Below are 21,099 nucleotides of genomic sequence, written 5' to 3'. Positions count from 1 at the left end.
GGTTTGTAAAATGTTGCTTGTTCAGAGAAAATGTCTGTGTTTTTTAGTAAGACTTCACACATCCATACTGAGAGCTGCTGTATGTACTGTAGGAGGTGGCAAAAACCTTCTCTTTTTTCTTCTTTTTCCATTTAGATAATTTGGTGCTTTCTTGATTGAGTAGAAACAAGGTCAAATAATTTCTGGTGCTTTCAACTACTTCATAATTCTTGATATGAAAATTTTGTGGACAAATAATAAGAATAATTGGGTGAGGGGAAGTCTTTTTGTTCTAAAATCAACACAGATCAATGTGAATATGTGTTTATCTTGGATTTTTATTGGAGTGACAGTCAAATCCGTCATGAAATGAATAACATATCATGGTTGTTGCAGTGTTTATCCATTCCAGACAGGATTACTTGAAATTCTACATTTACATTTCATGTGGGAATTATCCAATTTAGGATTGAGAATAATTCTGAACCAATAAATCTAATCTTAAACCTATTGATACCCTCTTGCAGCAGTATACAGAACACTCACCAGCCACATTATTAGGTATAGATAACTTCTAATAAAGGGACAGGAGTGGCAGTCGGTCTGGTCTTCTGCATACCTTGGTTGTAACTAGGGCTGCAACGATTATTTGACTAATCGATTACTAAATTTAAACTATTTTGGGAATTGATTCATCGGTTTGATAGATGGATAGATTAATTGATGATGAAATTAATCGTTACTTCCAGCCCTAGTTGTAACAAGTGGATACTTTATAGTTGAGCCTCTATATCTGGTCATCCCAGGATATTGCTGTACATTTTCTCTTATTTTTGGACTATTCTCTAAACACTAGAGATGACTGTGTGTTTGTGAAAATAAATCCCAGTGTCTCAGCAGTTTCTGCCAGAAATAGTCAGACCAGCCCGTGTTGTGACCAACAATCACGTCACATTTACAGTCACCTTTCTCCCCCGTTCTTTTAACTTCAGCAGGTTGTCTTGATCATGTCCACAGTCATGGAGTCTGAACAAGCAGTTATGTATATCTAATAAAGTGAGTGTGTATAGTGGTTATAGCATGATGGATGGCATACTTTTGATAGAGCAGGAACAAATATGCCGTAGCATTGCACCATAAAGGCTGCATCAGCCTGTATCAACAGCAGAAGGCCTACATCAGCCTCTCTGTGGCTCCTTCGTCCCGTCCTGCTGTGTCCTTTACACGTCATTTCAGTTTAGCCCAGAGGCAACTTGAGGAGACTCTCCGTGTCCTCCAAACAAAAAGAACGGACAGGACGATCACATGACCATACTCGGCGTGGCACCGTCATATATGAAAGTGGGTTTTCTTTCTGTTCTCTGTTACAGTATCACCCACTTATTTTTGTCTCCCACTCAGTCTTTGTGCGAGTCTATTTTCATTATCACCCAGATTACGGAACACAACAACAGTTTGCTCCAGTCTAAGGATGTGGATAAAGGAAGCATTGTTTTAATTGAATGATTAGCAGGTATGCGCCATACAAAGAGACATAGTAGGCCAACTAACTGGTAGGAAAACTAATAGTTATGCTTAAGAAAACTTGCAGTTGAGAGTTAAATGAGAGTAAATTGATAAATTACTATTTACTACATGCTATTTTTGCATTCCTACCCTCTAGCCATTTCTTACTACTTGCTGTTTCCAAATTAAAAGGGGGGGAAGGACCTGGAAACTGTGGTCATTGAGTGGAAACCACTTCATATCATGTCTTTGGGTGGATGGGTCAAGCCTTCTATGCACATGACTCTATGATGCACGTTATATTGGACGTATCGTTTAAGCAGGGGTGTCAAACTCAAATGACCTGGGGGCCAATGAGCATCTAGTCTGGTCAAGAGGGGGCCGGTCTAGAGAAAAAAAACAACTATTTAGTAGTGGGTGGGCAATATACGATATTCATTATGATATTAGACAGAATTGCAAAGTAAAAGTGCTTGTCTTGTTATAAAATGATGTATACTTCACAATAAAAACACATTTATGATGCACAAAAACAGAGAAATAAATAGAAACTTGGCAAATAATGAACAGCTTAAATATATGTAATTTAATGTTGAGTGTAATACATTTAATAAAGCAATGATTACAACCAAATGTCTTATTCGTATTATAATAATAATATTGCTACCAAATACATATAGTCTTATATTCTGTCTGTATTCCATCACTTCAGTGGCAGATGTGCCTCAACACAATGGTGGGCGGGCCGCATGTAATCGATTGGAGGGCCACATGGGGCCCCCGGGCCGCCAGTTTACACCCCTTGTGAGAAATGGGTCATGGACCTCATTCAGACTTGATAACATCCGTCCTGAGTGATGCGATCACCGGCCGATCTCGGTGACTTCAGGTCTGGACTGTGTCCTCAAATCTGATCGTAGGAATGACATTCTGAGGTTTTTTTTCCAGACTCATTGAAAAACAAAATTTTGTGTCTGTGAAAAGAATGGAAGTCGGCGTGTATTTCAGTAAAGTGCGGGGGAAGCCAGATCCGATCCCCTGTGGTCACATCCAGGATGCATTTTTAAGTATGCCTGTGATAACTGAGGACAGATGTTAATAACAGGTCTGAAGAGAAGTTTCAATCCTAAAATCTTTGCTCTTTCTACAGGGCAGTGATGCCTGGCATGGTGATGTTTCGGCGGCGCTGGTCAGTTGGCAGTGATGACCTGGTGCTGCCCGCCCTTTTCCTTTTTATATTACACTGCATCTGGTGAGTCGGTGTTTCTCTCAGTGTATTGATATTGACATATGTTTGATTTATCAGTGTGTGTGTTATGTTCATTATTACTTCCTCCGTCACACTCAGGTTGGTGGTTCTCTCCGTGGTTCTCTTCGGTCTCCCTTATGGCTCAGACCAGTCTTGTTCCATTACACTGGTGGACCATGGCAGAGGCTACCTGGGCATCCTGGTCAGCTGCCTGATCTGTGAGAGCGCCATCATGTGGTTGAGCATGAGAGGCAGCATTTTGTACACACAGCCCAGGGAGGCTGTACAGTACGTCATCTACATACGACTAGGTGAGACATCCAGACACACACGTATGTCATTTGTATTCAAGGTAACTGACCGTTTCATTTTGGCCGCCTTTTAACGACATAATTCGCTTTATTCTTCTGTAACTTATCCGTCAAACCCCCCTATGACACATCAGAGTGAGAAATATTACTAGATCGCTGGTTGCGTTGTTTGTTTGTCATAAATGAATCATGACTGCTCGTTGCTATTTGCTGCACGTTCCGCTGACCGAGCTCTCCCAGTAAAGCATAAATAAATACGCAGCAGAACCAATTGAGACACAGCGAGACAACAACTCCCATGATCCCACGCTGCTTCCCAGCATCATCAAACTTAGCGTTGTTTGAGGACCCCATAGCGGCAGAAATGGCATCGTTACACAAGTGATTTATGCGTTTGGGTCGTCCATCCATCCCACTGTCATGAATTCTTCTCTCGGGGACCCTGCGGTGGAATTTCATCTGGCCCAAATACTCACACAAATACTCGTTCAAGTCATTGCCACTTTATTTTTTGGAAGTAATTCACTAAATTTATGCGATTTTGATAGAATAAACGTACAGCAACACCTTTTATAAAGCGATTGAAAGTCTATATTACATGTATTGCATGAGTCACTCTGGATGTAAACTAACTTGACTCTTTGGTGGAAGCTGACATCCTCCAATGTTATATGAGGCCTGTTTACACATTCCCTCTATGATTCTTGTTGGGATTAAGGTGGTTGTAAGGGTTTGAGGTCGAGCTGAAACAATTAATCGATTATTAATCGATCACTAAATTAATCGACAACTATTTTGATAATCGATTAATCAGTTTGAAGCTTTCCAATTGTTTAAGCTTCTTAAATGTGAATATTTTCTTCATTTCTTTGCTCTGGATAACAAAGAAATCATTCAAAGTGAAAAAAATTTGGTTTGTGGACAAAACAAGACGTTTGAGAACATCATCATTTCCAGGTTTGACAAACACCGATCAACATTTTTTTGATATTTTATGGACCAAACGATTAATCGAGAAAATAATCGACAAATGAAACGATTATGAAAATAATCGTTAGTTGCCGCTCTAGTTTGAGGTGTTTAAAGTTAAGATTTGAACATACAGCGACTGACATTGATCATTATTCCCCTTTTTCTCTCTCTCGTTCCAGCTATTCTGTTAGTCGAGTTGGTATACGCTGTGGTAGGAATTGCCTGGCTTGTCCAATATTACCAGCCGTGCTCTGATGTCACAGCCAAAAACCTGGCTTTGGGTGAGTGAATATCTCATGGAGACTGATATGTTTATCGTAAAAGATTTTTCTTAATTCTTAAACGTGAATTTCTGTTTCATTCCCTGCAGGAATCGTTGCATGCAACTGGCTCGTGATACTCAGCGTTTGCATCACCCTCATGTGCACATTTGATCCCACGGGTCGGACGTTTGTGAAACTGAAAGCCACCCGTCGGCGTCAGCGAAACCTCACAACGTACACACTCAGGTATTAGCCGGCCTTTAGATACTCCATTTTAGTTCCTTCATTTATCCTTTACACACAAAAAAAACAAGCAGAACTCAAGAGCCGTGAACGCCTTCCTGGTTTTTTAACACAAATTCAGCCCTGACAGTTTTTTTTGCTGACTTGTTCCATCTGTCCTCAACAGACACAGGCTAGAGGAGGGCCAAGCCAGCAGTTGGAGCAGGAGACTCAAGTTCTTCATGTGTTGCACAAGAGCCCAGGATACACAATCAGTGAGTCACGACACACACATGTTCGCACTTACAGTTTCCTCTCAGCGATTAAAGGAAAACCGAAATGAATAAAAGCAGAAATGCGTCTCTGGCATGATTCGATCATCACTGCGACATAAAGGAGCTTATTGCTCAGCGACTCGGCACTGATATGAAGTCGTTCATGTACAGTGTGAATGGAAAATGATTTTGAGTCGTCTTAAAAAAGATTTGTGACATCTGGCAACAAAGTAGTTTCACGAAAAAAGTAAATAATAACACCAGATATGTGAAATAGCACATTTCCTATAAATGTGTCATTTCTGTGGGGAGAAGTATTAACAGTATTACAGAGCACAATAAACACAGTGTTAGGCAAACTTCCTGTCCTTCATTCCTGTTTTTATTACTCTGCCTTTTCCAATCCATGCCGGTCCAGGATGCGTATTCAGAAGTGGCCAGCCTTTTTGCAGAGTTCTTCAGAGACTTGGACATTGTGCCTAGTGACATTATTGCTGGCCTGGTTCTTCTCCGCCAGAGGCAGCGGTCGAAGAGATCTGCTATCCTGGACCAGGTATCACTGCCTGTAAAAACATATCTGTTAGTGTTTTATTTATGTATTTGTCAGTGCATGTGTTGTAATGGAAAAAAAAAACAAAAAACTGTATCTTCTGCTTTCTCCTCTTCAGGCCAACAATGACATTTTAGCCTTCTTATCTGGAATGCCTGTAACACGTAATACAAGATACCTGGACCTTAAAAATTCGGTGAGTTTCCACTTTCAGCCTTCATGAATCTCTGAAATCACATTTAGAGAAGTCTAGAGAAGAACTGTAATCTTTAGACATATCTGCATTAAAATTGATTCATTTGTCCGTCTTTTCCTCCTCTAGGCTGAGATGAACATGTACAAGGACGTGTGCTACTACATGCTTTTTGCCCTGGCTGCATATGGCTGGCCCATGTACCTGATGAGGAAACCTGCCTGTGGGCTGTGCCGCCTCGCCAGCTCCTGCCCGTAAGCACTGAAAAACACACACCCGCACATTTGTCATCCTTTTGAGCTTTGCAAGTGCAGATAATTCCTCACATGCATTAACACTTAATCCACGTGGTAATCCACTGAGGAAAATAAGGAAAAGACCAATTGACAGCAACGGGGAATTCATTACACACTCCCATCCAGATTTCCTACACTGCGATGTGAGATTATACCCCTGCAACTCACGATTATTTTCATAATCGATTAATCTGTGGAGTATTTCGTCAGTTAATCGAGTAATCGTTTGGTTCACAAAATGTCAGAAAATGTTAGAAAAGTATTGATCGGTGTACAAATAAATTTGACATTTGTCGCCTGTTTTTTTCCCCCCCATCTCCCTCAAGATGTACATCAATGTCCAGCTCTCGGTTGTCTCAGTCCGTGACAGTGGAGGAGGACAACTGTTGTGGCTGTAATGTCCTGGCCATACGCAGGCACTTCCTGGATCGGGACCTCAAGCAGGTTCACATTGTCTACACATCCTGCCATGATGCAGTGAGTAGTCCAACAGCGCGCTAAGGAGTAGTCCGAGGTGTTTGGGCTTCAGTTCCTTTATAAAACAACGGAAGCCTGTGATTTAGTGTCCCTGAGCCTCAGATACACCGCTGTCTTTCCAAAACCATACAGTCCCCTTGTCAAATCCACACATATCCACTCACCTGGAGCTTGTCTGATGATTGAGTGACTTTATTTTGTAGTGCCTGGCCATCATGTGTGTCTGTTTTGGAGGTGCAGAACGAGAGCTCTGTCCACATCCTTGGCAACTATGACGGTGAAGGACGAACTTATTTATGATCAATGTGCTCTCGGTAGGTGTGAGACTTCATGGACAGAATCCTAAGGTGTGGCTGAGGAGGGGATGGTTCCCATTCGGGTGATCTCAGCATTGTATTTTTACTGGTGCCTGGTCCACACTCACGTTAATGTGGAACAAAAGTGTCATTGAGACATGGGACCAATACAGTATTTTTCTATCATGGTCTGAGTAGGTCACCTCCAGTTTAAAGAGCTATGAAAAAGGGAGGGGTTTCTTACTGACGCCATCTCTAAGGCTACATCCACACTGTCCCATTTTCCTATCAATTGTACTCAGCTGTTCAAACTACCCCTAACGCTGAAAACTCCAGGGCTGGTTTTTTCGTCTGGACAGGCAGAAACAGAGACAATTACCCACTTTCGCTTCCTGTCTGGTTCTCATTTGCTCGACTATCAGCTGCGTACGAAAAGCTCTGTTGGAACTTTTCGGTTTCCCAGTAAATCCTTCTTCGTACTTTTAAACCTCTCGTATTAATAGTACTTTCTAAAAACTTAAAACTGCAGAGGAGAGAAACAGCTTCCTGTTTACACTGGCACACACACACACACACACTCAACGTTCCTGAATGGTCACGTGACGTGTGTTTTTAGATGTGTTGGTATGGAGGCAGATTACTTCTCTCTTCTGGATGCAGACCGTTTTCATTTCAAAATGCTCTTAGTCTGGATGTAGCCGCCTTTTGAATTCTTGTTTTAACTGCAGACAATATTGAATTAAAGTCTATTCCTGTGTTGAATTCTGTGAGAATTCGCATGAGAATCTCATGAGCCACACAGTGTTGATTTGTAAAGCAGAGCACTACACAGTGAAGTTTGCCAGTTTCCATCTATAAATTCCTCTCGCTGAGTGATTTCCGTGCACGACTGTGCCAAGCTGAGAATAGTTTGATGACAAAGACTCTGGAAGTGCTTAGTTTGCTGGACTGCAATTGAAACTATGATGTATTTGTTCTCTTTACGCTATAATCAAGTGTATCTGCTTTTCATCCTCCACACAGGTCTACGAGACTCCGTTTTTTGTGGCAGTGGATCACGGGAAAAAGAAGGTTGTCATCAGCATCAGAGGCACCCTATCACCAAAGGTAACGTCTACATATCTACTGACCACTCTGCGGTCAGTAGATATTCTTGTCCTTTCCCTTGTGTCATGAACCGTCTCTGTGCTCTTCTTCTTTTCCTCCTGCCCGGCAGCTCCATCTTCAACATCCTCTGTCCAATATAACCACTATCCCATCTCAACCATGACTCTCTTACTTTATTTCCAAACCCCGCTCAACCTGAGCTGTCCCTTGAATATGCTCATTTCTAATCCCGTCCGTCCTGGTCACGAAAGCGAAAATCTCAGCATCTTCAGCTCTGCCACCTCCAGCTCTGCTTCCTGTCTTTCAGACAGTGCTATTGTCTCCAAGCTGTGCATCATAGCAGGTGTCACAAAGCGAAGAGTAGGTATATGCAGAATGGAACTGAAAGGCCAACAGTATAGTGTAGTACAGATCGTACCTATTGCAATGGAAAAAAGGCCACAAAAAAAATGAATACAAGATATTTTTGCTTGTAAAAAGCAAAAAAAAATCTGTAAAAAAAATTCTCTTGGTTGTTAAAACTCATTTTTAGCTTTATTTTACTCGTATTGTGATGTTTTGTGTCTCATAATAAGCTTTTGATGCTCAAAAATAGTATTTTCCCCTCAAAAGTAGCATCTTTTTTTTGTCATCAAGTGTATTTAACTCATTTTTAGTTCTATAACTGTGACACTGTTCAAGATTTAAGTCCACCACCTACTTGAAATTGGATTAGAAACTCAAAAAAGCTTGTTTTTATCTGAAATGTGACTCAAAACCAGATGTTTTCAAGACTGGCCCACTTAACAAGATATTCAAGATGCACTGTCTAAAAACAAGCTCCTTTATCTCACTTAAATCTTACTCTTGAGGTGATTTTGAGTAGAAATTGCAAGATTTTGAGTTTGTATTCTGGCTGAATCCTCACGTCTGTATGGATAATCTGATTTGCAGACCATAAAGCAATTCTGTTTCCCGTGTGTTTCAGGACGCCTTGACTGATCTCACTGGGGATTCTGAACGTTTGCCTGTAGAGGAACAGCAAGGCACCTGGCTTGGCCACAAGGTGAGAGATCACGGCTTAACAAAAAACACTTCCCCCGTCCTGACATTTTAATTGTGAAGTTTCAACGAGTGCCAGTATTCCAGACTCCACCGGCCCTTCAGTTGTTAATAGTAGAATAATTCAATATTTAGGTAAGAAATGAACGAGGCTGACATCCTGTCGATTATTCTTCCTGTGTCACTCTCGCAGGGGATGGTTTACTCGGCAGAATACATCAAGAAGAAGCTGGAGCAGGAAATGATCTTGTCACAAGCCTTCGGCAGAGACCTGGTGCGTGACTTTGCCGTACTGTGTAAAGAACGGCACGAGTCGATAATATATAAGCTTTTGTATATAAAGAAATATTATAAACAGATATCAGTTTTCATCGTGCTGTTGTGAATGTCATGACTCTGGCTGTCCCTCACAGAGCAAAGGCACGATGCATTATGGGCTGGTGATAGTCGGGCACTCTCTCGGTGCAGGCACTGCTGCTATCCTCTCCTTCCTGCTGAGACCCCAGTACCCCACGCTTCACTGCTACTCTTACTCCCCACCTGGTGGCCTTCTAAGGTGAGTCCAGCTGTCTCTCTATCAGTGAGTGTGTGTGTGTGTGTGGAGTATGAGGACGTATTTGCCATTTTTCAATGATCTGCATCAGCAAAATATCTTTAATTAATGCCAATTATTACACATTTTTGCCTTGAGAAATCTGTTAAAGAAACTTTAGTGCACACAAAATGCAAAGTGTTGGAACAGACCATAAGTCTTGTTCTGTTTTTGTTTTTAATGTAAAACTGTAATCAATGGAATTTGTAAAGGTCGACATCAGCCATTGAAAACACCCATATCTAGTGTTTTATACTCTATGCAGCCACTTAAACACTTTTCAATGATAAATCACATGAGTGTTTAAACCACGTTAGATTTCTTTTATTTGATTTGACAGGTTAAAACCTGATTTGACATGGTTTCTATAGCTCTGTGAAGTTATAGTGTATTATTTTCCAAACGGAATTGAAATGCTCCTCTTTATTACTGAACTGTTTGCACATTCTGAGTGGTGACAGAAAATGTGCCCCGGTCGGGAGCAGAACCGTGAAATCCGTGCAAATAAAGTATTGATTTATTTGAAACAATCGCAAACAGGAGTCTTTTTTTTTTTCTCTTTTCCTTTTTTCCATCAGTCTACTCTGAACAGAGAATTCTATATCCCACAACGTCACGCAGAATTGATTTTCTAAAATTGTTTCGTAAAGTTTGAGGCACAAGTGGTTGGGAGGTAAAACCCACAGGCTGTGGTTTGCATTTTCATCAGTCTCATATTTTTTTTTTTTTTTAGAAAACAGAATTGTTTATTTATGGTCCAGTGGATCAGAGTTCATTAGCATATTTGTCTGTCTACCCTGGCAAAAATATCTGATACTCTCCTGCGCAGCTGTCTGCACTGTTAAAATGTGTTTACTATGCAAATCAAGCCAAAATAAAGTCTGGAGCAACTGCTGCATTTAACTGACGTCAAAACAAAGTGATTTCTCAAACTTTGAACACAGAACAAATTCAGTATCTCTGATATCTCTCTTGTTGCCACTTTTCGATGCTCATGGAAAAAAAAGAGTGTTTTTCGACAGATGGAGGGATTCCCTTTCTCTGTAGATTCCTGTTTTGTTTTGAGTTCAACTTCTCTGTTCATTTTATTTTCATCCTTTCCAGAACTGAGCCAAACCAAAGTATAAATATGCAGTCACATTTTTGCCACTATGACATTTTAAGCACTTGATAGATGAATGTGTATTTGTTGAATTTGCAAATGTGAATCAAACTCCTCTCCTCTTAGTTCATCAATCTTTTTTTTGTTTTCACTCAGTGAGGATGCCATGGAATACTCCAAAGAATTTGTAACATCTGTGGTATTAGGAAAAGACCTGGTGCCAAGGTATTTCTCCCACTTTTATCTAATAAATTGTGATTTGCTTCACTTTATAGAGAAGTACCACAGTAACGTGATCTGCTCTTGTCTCACTTAGGCTCGGCCTCTCGCAACTGGAGGGTTTCCGACGCCATCTTCTGGAAGTCTTGCAGAGGAGTAAGAAGCCAAAGGTGAAAAGAACCCAAAATAATATACAGAGGATACATTAAGATTATGTTATCTAATTTTTCTTTCTGTCTTTTTCTCCTGTACAGTGGAGGATCATCGCGGGAGGCACCAAATGCATCCCAAAATCGGAGCTTCCGGTCGAGGTCGAAGATCCTCAGGCTCAGCCCGCGGCACCTGCCAACAGTTGTCTGTGGCTCCACCCCAGTGACCTCAGCATCGCCCTTTCAGCCTCCACCCCCCTCTACCCTCCTGGCAGAGTCATCCATGTGGTGCACAACCATCCTCCGGAGACATGGTGAGAAAATCAATTTGATTATGGCAATTAACGCGAGTCATGTCAGGTCACATAATTGTGTGCGTGGCTTCTAACACAGTCAGAGGTGAAACACCTCTGCTGTAAGTGATGTGAAGTGAAGTGAAGAAGAGAACAGATTAACTCTGAAATGTAGGTTCTCAGTCATCCAGGTCGTTGTATCTTCATGAGTGCATTTAGCTATTTGTATTTGTATTACTAGAATAGGGGTTTGTGAAAAATTGTGCTTCCTAACCTCCGTTTCCCCAAAGCTAAATGCAAGTCTGTGAAGTATTCCTTTGTGTGTTTAAGCCTCTTTATTTTTCTTCCTGTTTATATTGTACTTGGAGTTATTCTACATCCAGGCGTCATCCAGTTTACTCAGTATTCCATTTAAAAATGCATATACTCTAGGTAATGGACTCCGTGGACACCGTTTTCAAACGAAAATAAACTCGTGTGGATGTCGCCACGGTCGCATGCGGGTTGATTATCTTTTCCTGCAGCTGACGAGTTTTCCCCGGTTTCTAAAATAAGCAAAATTTGTAAAGTCTGACACAAACTCCATTACTAATCTCGGCAAACGAAGAAGCTCGGATGAAACGACTCCCACACGTGCTGCGTTGCAGGCGAAGGCCGCGGAGGCAGACGGTTGCTAAGTCAACATGTGTGTTCACTTTGTATTTCCCCGTGATTGACAGTCTCTCTCTCCCTCCCTCCCTCCCTCCCTCCCTCCCCCTGTGGCTCCCTGTAGCTGTGGCCAAGAGGATCCAACCTACTCGGCTCTGTGGGGGGACAACAAGGCCTTCAATGAGGTCATCATATCACCCGCCATGCTTAACGAGCACATGCCCCACATGGTGATGGAGGGACTGAACAAGGTCTGTTTTATGTGTGCATGCAGTCAGATTTGGTGGGGGGTGTTTTGAAATTGTGGTGAAGTGGCTTCTTTTTTTTTTTTAAATTTGTTCCTGATTTCCAACATCGGGAGACTCAGTTGATGGTTGGTGAACGTGAGTGAGTGAGTGAGTGAGCGAGTGAGCGAGTGAGTAGCCCTGAACTTGAAAATGAAAGTTTAATAATTGTGCATAAAGGGGGATATCACTGTTTGAAATCGACACGTTACGCAGAGGGACAGGGGAACCATGTTGCGCTGCGATAAGTGCTGCACTTACAGTAATAGAAACTAATAGAGAGATGTGGAAAACTAAAACATTTTGGATTATGGATTGGACAATGAAGACTATTAACACACGTTGTAATAAAAGCGTGCACAATGAGTGCTGTCCAGCTCACAGACATACAGTCCTAGTCATTTATTATGCAGGACCACAGCCTGTAACTTATCAGTCATTCCAAGACTTAATGAGTTTGAATGATGTTATTTATGATTCTTGTTTAAAACTGTATCCTTCATGTGCCTTTGTGACATTTTTCCAGTAAATTTTTGTTACATGGGACAAATGAAGGGACAATATGGACAGTTTTTGTTTAAGAGCCTCAAAAAATAGCCATAAACAGAAATAGATTTGGATTATTGATGAATACAACAACTTTCTCTACGATAAAGTCAATTATCTGTATGTTTTTCGACCGTTGGTAATTAAACGACTCTCTGCATGTTTGTCATTTAATTACCAAATCTCTGGCATTTAAATAAATGTCCCTGTACTTTCAAAATAAGAGCTTTTAAAGAAAACAGTGCTATGCTCCTTGGATGTTCAATTACGAATGCGAGGCATTTTGGAAACCTGCTGCATGCGACTCGTCATTTAACAGATTTTTTCCCCCCTCTACCTTGCATGGTTGGTTTCATGGTCTTCTCTGGTCTTTCTGAGCACATACTGTATTCCATGAACACTGAAACATGTGGTTTGATAGCAGGGTGTGTACTGTCTGGGCTTGCATGTGACGGATCCACGTCTGGGGATCACACTCGTGGCTGCAGAGCCGACCGTTTTGCTCCTCCCTCTCTGTACAGTGTGTTTACATGTGCCGTGCGTAAGTCTGTGGTGTGATACCTCTGGTGTTTCTGCAGGTCCTGGAGTCTGAGCAGGAAAGCTCAGAACGAGAGGAACTGGAAGTCACTCAACCCACCTACAGTACCGCTGCGTTCATAACTACACAATCAGAATTAAACTCTAGTCACAGTGCGTCTGATTCGTCACAAAGCCACAAAGATCTGTCCTGCACTCCCCCTCTCATAGACACTGACGCCGTCTCTGTCTCTCTGCCTGTCCTCATTTGTCCCACTTCTGTTAATGCTCCGCCTCCTCCTCTGTTTGACTCTACTTCGGCCTCACAGCCAAGCTTGGTGCCTGTTCCCCCTTTTTCTAGCAGTCCTTCTGACTCCCACTTGGAAACCCCTCCTGTTGAACACGATTCATGCATTCCACTGCAACCAAACCCGCCCAACTCACAGCTTTGTGAGGATGCAAGCATGACCTCTCCCTCTGATATCCAAGGGATTGATGAGTTTATTTCTCCTCTCAGGATAACGCCGTCCCACAGCTCTTTATTAAATGAAGTACCAAACAGTGCTTCTGGTTCTTTTGCATATAGTTAAAGGTCACTGCATAAGACTTTAGGGACATCTAATGGTGAGAGAACAACGGAGTTGGTTGGTAAGCTCCCGTTTCTTTCCTTAGGTGCAACGATACGGTCTGACACTGGTCAAAATCCTCAGGAAAAGAATAACATCAAATCCCAAACCGTCCAAAAACCCTAACTCGCCACATAAATGCTTCACGACGAAGCGCAGGCTGCAAAACTGTAAATAAAAGCAGCAGCAGCAGCAGCAGCAGTTTAATTGGGTCGTTGTGTGGGCTATTTCTTTTCTTTATGGGAGCAAAAATATTTTGTTCCACAGTGTGTGAAAAGGGCTGGATGTACGCCCGGGTGGTAAACGCATCAGCACAAATGTGCCGTTAAACATTTTAGTCGTTTTAAAGACGTTAAAACAACTGCATCAGACTGATGTCCCTGCTAATATTACACGCTGGACCTCAAATAACGCTCATAACCCCAACTTTATTAGCCTTTGTGCTTGTTACAGTTTACATTATAGAAATAATTTAACATAAAACACCTGCTGCTGCTACAATGAATGCGTGGCTGATGCAGAGTAACAATGAGAGGTGATGGAATGTTGTCACTCAATAATTCCTGGAATGCATCGCAGGTTAACGACGTGTGGTTTGTGTGAAATCGTCTTTTTCACCTCTGTTCTTCATCCGGCCTTCCCCCTCTTTCTTTCCCCCCCTCCTCTCACAACTACGGTACATTTTGGTGAAGTGTTGTGGCGTGAACTTGCCCCCCCCCCCCCCCCCCCCCCCCCCCGTTCCTCAAGCTAACAAGTTTTCTTTGTATCCACAAAGTTTCCATGGTAACCTAATTTCTTCCACATTAACTGCTCTTTCTTTCTTGGCCGGGGTCTTTCAGCAGCTTGCCACTCTTTCTCTCGACATTTATTTCGCCTTTTTTGCCCTTTTTTTTTTTTTTAAAAGCACACATTCAGCTTTCCCCTCAATTATAATCCATTCAAGCAACAGTCAATTACTCACCAGCAGCAGATGGAGTCACAAGGGAGCACAAATACATAAATATGGAGTACGCTCTTCAGCTCCATTACTCTCCTGCAAAACTGCCGCTCGCTGACTGACACATTTCTAATTTCCTCTTATTACAGACTGACTCCACCTGGAGAGCTTTCATTATCCATTTGAAAAACTGGAATTATAGTATATATTTATATTCTCTACTGTAAATTTCACAATGTTGTGTCATGATGTGGATTAATAATTTATGTGTTTGTTACAGAGGGTATTTTATAATGCAAATCTTTACTAGTATTATTGTCTTATGATTCACTTTGTTTATTGTTTTTTGTTTTTTTTGTGTGCTGTAGTTGATCAACTGCAGCAAACACGTTCTCATGTAACGTCACTCGTGTTTTCATTTGTGAGTCGTCCTCGTCTGCATGACACAGACTCAAATGAACATGTTTATTTGTGTCTTTGTTCATTGTTGTTGTTGTTGTTTTTTTACATGTTTACTGTTTACATTCATCTCCATTTGGTGTGTTGCCATTTTTATGCTCCATTGTCATCCTTTTGCATTACATGTTGTGTATCTGCTCCATGCTCCTTCTAGCACCTCATTAAATTTAACCAAAGTGTTGCCGTGATTTGCCGTGTGTGTGTGTGTGTGTGTGTGTTTCCCCCCCCTCACTTTTTATTAACCCAAGTTTCCTGCGATGTGGGTTTTCTACAAGTTACATCATGTGATGCTGTTGTTTTCTTGCAGAGACACCGTAGTTGATTGTGGGCGTTAAATGTCAGTTGACGTAGGTGTGGGCTCACCCTTTAGATTGCACTTACATTTATCTGAACAACAACTATAATAACGGATGTAATATCAGCCGTTAAGATTTATAGTACGTGTCGGTTTTCTGGATGTCATTAAAAAAAATGTCTTAAAGGTCCAGTGTGTGACATAAATAGAACCTACTATCCTGAAGTATGTTTGTATAGATGTATAAATTGCTTTCATATGAATATAATTTGGTTTCTGTAGATTAAACCTTTCAAATGCATTTAAAGTCTGCCATCTTGTTGCTTCTGCGACGTCCTTTCTGAAACGCATGCTGTAGAAACATGACCGTGCAAGATGGTGGTCTAAAGTATATATGAAAGATTTATCTAAGGCTACAAAAAACAAAACTTTTATTTCATTTAAGGCAGTTCTATGCCTATGCAAAACATATGTATGGGTAGTATGTTACATTTCGGCCAATAAACCCTCCAAACTGGAGCTAATGTATTAGATTATACATGAATTATTTTGATTTATGCACACAGTCATGTTTTATTAATTGTTTTTTGAGAGCAGACTAAACTAAATATTAAAATTCAACAAGAACATAGGGTTCATTTTTGACTGTTCTTCAAAAAATAAGCGAGTAAGCAAATGTCCGTTGTTTTGCTGCAGCAATATTGAAAGTTAAGCTCTTTGAATCCATTTACCCACTGAGTCATGTCTCTGTGTGTGTGTGTGTACCTCTGTGCGTGCGACAGGTGCTGGAGAACTACAACAAAGGGAAAACGGCTCTGCTGTCGGCGGCTAAGATCATGGTGAGCCCCACAGAAGTCGACCTGAACCCAGAGAGCCTTTTCATGGACGCGGCGGCAAACTCTCAGCAGCCGACGCCTACAACCCACCACCGCAGGAACAGTAGTGTTCGGTCAGTACAACAGGCTAAACACCGTGGGTGTGTTTTAGCCGAAAATATCAAAATTAAACCATCACACAGTTTCCCCTCGAACTTTTATTATAATGGAGGAAAACTTCTTCCTCCGCCAAAGTAATCATGGGGTCAAATGTCATTTTAATAATAATGATCTAGCCACTATCAAATAATACGACTGCTACTAACTGCTACTTTATTGTTTTCTCAAAATTATCATTTCTGTCATGTTTGTTTGTTTTAAAAAAAAAAAAGACAAAAAACAATGTTACGGTAAGCAAACGCATGCTATTACTAACTTTGCATAATGTGCTCCCTTCTCTCATGCACGCATGCACGCTGTTTGACCACAGGGCAGTTGCAACGTATGGAAGTGTTCAGTTCCCACCTCGCCCTCTCTGGTTTAGTCCCTGTCCTAAAGTCAGTGTGAACTCCTGGTAGTCCTAGTTGAGTTCTAATCTAATCTCACCTCTTGTAGAGCTTATCGTATGTGCACTAGATTTTACCCTCCCAGTCTCTCTCGGTGTGTCTTTCATGTGTTCAATGTTTAACTCGTGTTCACCTGGTCTGTAGAATCTATTAACACTATCCCACGTTCCCCGTGTTGGTTGTTTTTGACCCGTATCTCATGTCTGTCGTGTGTTTTGGATCCCGTTTCCCCCCCCCCCGTTCCTGTCCCTGTCATTGCTCTCCAACCCGCTCTTCTCCTCTCCCGTAGCTCGTGTGCCCAGTCTGAAATATCCCTGGACGGGTTCTCGGAGTGCCCGCCTCCTCCGGTGCCCGTGGTCCTGCGCGGAGCCCGGGAGAGGCTCACGGTGGAGCTGCGGGACCGCAAAGCACCGCTGGCTGTCATGGAGAGCCTCTCGGACGCCGAATCCCTCTACAGCCTCGATTCCCGACGCTCCTCTGCTGCACTAAGGGGCTCGCCTCTGCTGGGTACCCTCTCATTCCCTTTGGATGCCCCGATCCCGGAGGAGAACCCGTCTCTGAGCTCGCGCACTGAACTACTAGCTGCCGACTCCCTCTGCCAGGCAACGCCGGAGCATCTGGGAGAGGTGGGGCCGTTCTTTACGCCACTGGAGTCCGCGTCCACGCCGGACTACCCCATGCGGCTGTCTCCCGCCACGCCTCGCTACAGCGGACACCATTCCCCCGCTCTGCTGAACCAGAGCGTTTTGGCTCAGCCTTTCAATCCAGAGGTGAACGCCAACGCCAACGTAGACCACCAACAGATTCCTGGTGTCTACAGCCCGGGAACCACTCCCATCGCCCCCCTCAGCCCTCGCATCGATTCTAGAGAAAGAGAGCAGGACGATTGGGAGTTGGAGACGGAAATGAAACAATTAAGTGCAGAGACCAAACCGGCATCTTCCACTCCTCCACCCCAACTGTCCAACGGAAACCCCAGCCAGGCAGTGCTGGAGTTTGCCCAGTACTTAGACTCTCTATTCAGACTGGACGGCAGCAGCTCGCCACCTATGGAGCTGTCCGACGGGGAGTCCGAGTCGGGCCGGGGCTCCTTTGGACAGGGTGAGTGTCTCCGGGACGGACAGGCGCTGGAAGACAAACAGCTTCTGGCGCGAGCAACACTGGAACCCAACCTCGTCCCCAAACCTCCACGCACTTTCGCCGGATCCGCCGACCCCTCTTCGGGCATCTCCCTGTCGCCCTCCTTCCCGCTGTCGTCGTCGGAGGAGCTCAACGACTTTTCCCCCGGCGAGGCCGCGCCGGCGGCCATGCACTCCCTACGGACACCTCCCCCTTATCACTGCCCTGAAGAGAACACGCTATCGTCTATGGTGTAGCGCGGTCATCCAAACTCTTCAAAACATATCACAGTTACGTGCATGCAGTGGAATGCAGTCACTTATCCGAGCTCCAGTGACCAGAACTTGACTTTATCGAACCCACAGAACTATTTCCATTCTTCAGGTGTTTCCCCCCCCCTTTTGAAGGCTGTTTATAGCATTTTCACACTATTGCAATGTCTAAGAAGAAGAAGAAGAAGAAAACATACCTCTCTCTGCATGCCAGGGGGCTGTGCTGCTTTTGGATGAATATAAATAACTGTAGCTTCAACAATGCCATTCCAAAACAATGTTGTCTCGACATCAAATTTCCCTGACTTAACACGATCAAAGGGGAGTCTAATTAAATGAGCAGGGATTCAGAAACTAACACTGTAGTATGGGGGGGTCAGTGGATTTTAATTTTTTTTTCTTTTTTTGGAAATCAGGAATGTGAAAAAGGACATTGTCAATAAACGAGAGGTGAGAAGACGCGAGCGGAGAATGTTCCTCAGGTCTGTAAAGAGTTTTACAGTTTGGGCGAGTGCGTGTGTGACGTTGGTGAGAATTCATGTGTCTTAAAGATAAAAAAAAAAATAATAATAATAATAATAATATAGTGATTGTGACAGTTATTTCAGACGCCTATGGATGTTTTTGAGTCTTTTGGTTCTAGTGCATGAAGAGTTTTTTTTCCAGAGAGAAATGGTCACTAAGCCACTTAGATTGACTTTTAAGAACTCTTGCATCATCATCATCATCATCATGTCGCTGAATTTATCCCCCTTTTGCCAAAAAAAGAATTATACATTGTATTGCCAAATGTATTTATGAGATGTGATTTTTGTATATGTATATGAATATTGCTTGATTTAATCACAAGCTCCTCCCACAGCCACACACCATGTCGACTGTTACAAAGCAACACCGCAGAAGAGAGATGTCACCCGGACGCGAACACTGACACTGACACTGACACTGCCATGGCTTTAAACCTCCAAACACACGATCGAAACCATGAATTGAACGTGTTCTTCATTAACTACTGTATCTTTTAATCTTCGGGGGAACTCTAAGCAAACGTAGCATGGTCGTTAGGTTCCAGCCAATAAGCTTCTGAACATCAACTCTTGTCTGTGTGTTTATGAAAGGCCCCGGCTCGGCAGACGGGTCCCCGGATCTCGTTTCTCTTTCTCCCAGGGTGCTTTGCAGCCATTTTGGATCTGACGGGTGTTTGCTTCCCTTTAATCTCCCTCATCTCAAACGTCGCCGAGGTTGGACTGAATACAATAAAGCTGACTCTCTCACGTCATTTAACTCTAAACACTTGGGATACAATCTTCCATATCACTCTGGGTGTAACAGGTGGCTCACGGTTTGCATTATTTATTATCGTTCCTGTTTAGATCACTTTTATTGCTGTTTTTGATGGTATTATTATCCCTAATTGCGCTTTCAGCGGATTGGTTTGATGTCAGTGGATTTTTTATCTCAGTTTTTTTGGGGGTGGGGAACTTTTTTCTTTTTTTTGTTTTTTTTAAGACTTTCCCAAATGTATGGAGTTCTGTATTTCAGCTTTTTTTCTGTCCAAGTGGAAACAGTATGTGACATTCTGCCAGGGCATCTTTTCTGTTGTTGTTGTTGTTTTCCAATTCTTTCACAGCCACACTCACTTTAGGTGCAGCCCAACCATCAAATGTGCAGTCAGCATACTGATCTGCACAGTATTTATTCGCTGCGGTCGCTCACAGCAGTCGTTTCCAGCCATTTTTTTTTGTTTTTGCCGTCTGACTCGACACAAACCATGCGGCCAGTGCCACTAAGTCTCTCACCAGATACACTTAAGGTCGGGGGCCAGCGGTTTCCTACGTCCAGTGGCTTTGCTGGAAGCCGGTCCGACACGAGAAAAAAAACGCCGCTGACAGAAAGCACTGTAATACTTTCCACCGTGATGTGTATAGCACCATCTTCTATGTGTAATTATTTATGCAGATGTCTAAAAAAAAAAATAAGAATTCCAATAGAGTCATTTAGAAAATAACTATATAACAGTAAAAAGATAAAGACTATGTTAAAAAGATAATGATATAGATATATATATATATATAAGAAAATATATTTCAGTTATTTATTCAAAAATATTGGCAGATTTACAAATTGGTCTTTATTAAAAGAGAAATAAGTCAACTATGTCTTGTCCATGTTTACCTGGTTTGCTTCCCGTCCTTTCCTGCCCCTTAAAGAGAATGTATTTAACTCCCCTCCCTGCCTGTAATAAACTATGAAAGTAACTGGCTTTCTGTCAAATTCATTCAGCAAAAAAAAGAAAAATCTATAATGTCTCTTCTAACATTGGTAGTTCCATTGTTTTCCAGGTCTGCTGCTTCTCCTCATTGTTTATTTAGCTCTGTAGCCATAAAATGTTATTTTTATGAATGTATAGAACTTATTCCTAACAGGCTGAATGTCTTTGGCCGACTCCGGCAGAGGAAATCCTAGGATTGAATAGGTCTTGGCGAATTTAAACCAATTAATTGTGATGTCATGTGAGAAAAGGGTGTAAAGAGGACGTTTTATCCAAACCTGACAAGAAAGTCTTTGCTTCAGGTTTGATGTAAAGAGTGTGTGACCAGTTTAAGATGTTGTGGTTGTGGGTGGATTTAGAGTTAAGAGTTTGTCAGAGCTATATTTGAGCCCGAGTGTAGGTGCAGTGTGTGTTAGAGGAGCGTAGAGGAGGGCTCTGCGAGAGATGAAAATGTACTTTTGAGCTTTAAGAAGGCGTCAAGGGTCACATCACACTGTGTGGACGGGAGGTGTGTGTTTGATAAACGCTATGACGCACAGCAAACTTGTTTCACGAAACAGAATTACTGACAAATGTAATGGGAAAAAAACAAGTGCTGGTACAATGGGCTGCAGAGTCAACTAGAATTACTGAAGACATTGCAGTGAGGTTC

General features: G+C 42.3%; 1 protein-coding gene across 2 annotated transcripts in view; it reads left to right on the top strand.

The window, feature by feature from the left end:
* Positions 1 to 20,433, top strand: part of dagla (diacylglycerol lipase, alpha) — a 35,717-nt gene extending 15,284 nt beyond the window's left edge. Inside the window, exons 2-21 of one of the 2 annotated variants that reach the window (XM_058629239.1) lie at positions 2,636 to 2,737; positions 2,834 to 3,045; positions 4,197 to 4,298; positions 4,388 to 4,526; positions 4,690 to 4,777; positions 5,196 to 5,330; positions 5,446 to 5,523; positions 5,650 to 5,774; positions 6,143 to 6,293; positions 7,613 to 7,696; positions 8,664 to 8,741; positions 8,931 to 9,011; positions 9,151 to 9,293; positions 10,588 to 10,656; positions 10,748 to 10,820; positions 10,905 to 11,113; positions 11,865 to 11,991; positions 16,186 to 16,352; positions 16,611 to 16,628; positions 17,074 to 20,433. In XM_058629239.1, coding sequence (XP_058485222.1) covers positions 2,643 to 2,737; positions 2,834 to 3,045; positions 4,197 to 4,298; positions 4,388 to 4,526; positions 4,690 to 4,777; positions 5,196 to 5,330; positions 5,446 to 5,523; positions 5,650 to 5,774; positions 6,143 to 6,293; positions 7,613 to 7,696; positions 8,664 to 8,741; positions 8,931 to 9,011; positions 9,151 to 9,293; positions 10,588 to 10,656; positions 10,748 to 10,820; positions 10,905 to 11,113; positions 11,865 to 11,991; positions 16,186 to 16,352; positions 16,611 to 16,628; positions 17,074 to 18,160 — 3,261 coding nt within the window. In that variant the 5' untranslated portion in view covers positions 2,636 to 2,642 and the 3' untranslated portion in view covers positions 18,161 to 20,433. The remainder of the gene's footprint in view (positions 1 to 2,635; positions 2,738 to 2,833; positions 3,046 to 4,196; positions 4,299 to 4,387; positions 4,527 to 4,689; positions 4,778 to 5,195; positions 5,331 to 5,445; positions 5,524 to 5,649; positions 5,775 to 6,142; positions 6,294 to 7,612; positions 7,697 to 8,663; positions 8,742 to 8,930; positions 9,012 to 9,150; positions 9,294 to 10,587; positions 10,657 to 10,747; positions 10,821 to 10,904; positions 11,114 to 11,864; positions 11,992 to 16,185; positions 16,353 to 16,610; positions 16,629 to 17,073) is intronic. The other variant, XM_058629240.1, reaches the window with a different exon arrangement.
* The last annotated feature ends 666 nt before the right edge of the window (positions 20,434 to 21,099 follow it).

The sequence above is a fragment of the Solea solea genome, chromosome 5 (assembly GCF_958295425.1).
Source record: "Solea solea chromosome 5, fSolSol10.1, whole genome shotgun sequence".
NCBI lineage: Eukaryota > Metazoa > Chordata > Actinopteri > Pleuronectiformes > Soleidae > Solea > Solea solea.
Note: the sequence above shows the minus strand (reverse complement) of the source record. Positions and strands in the feature narration are given on the sequence as shown.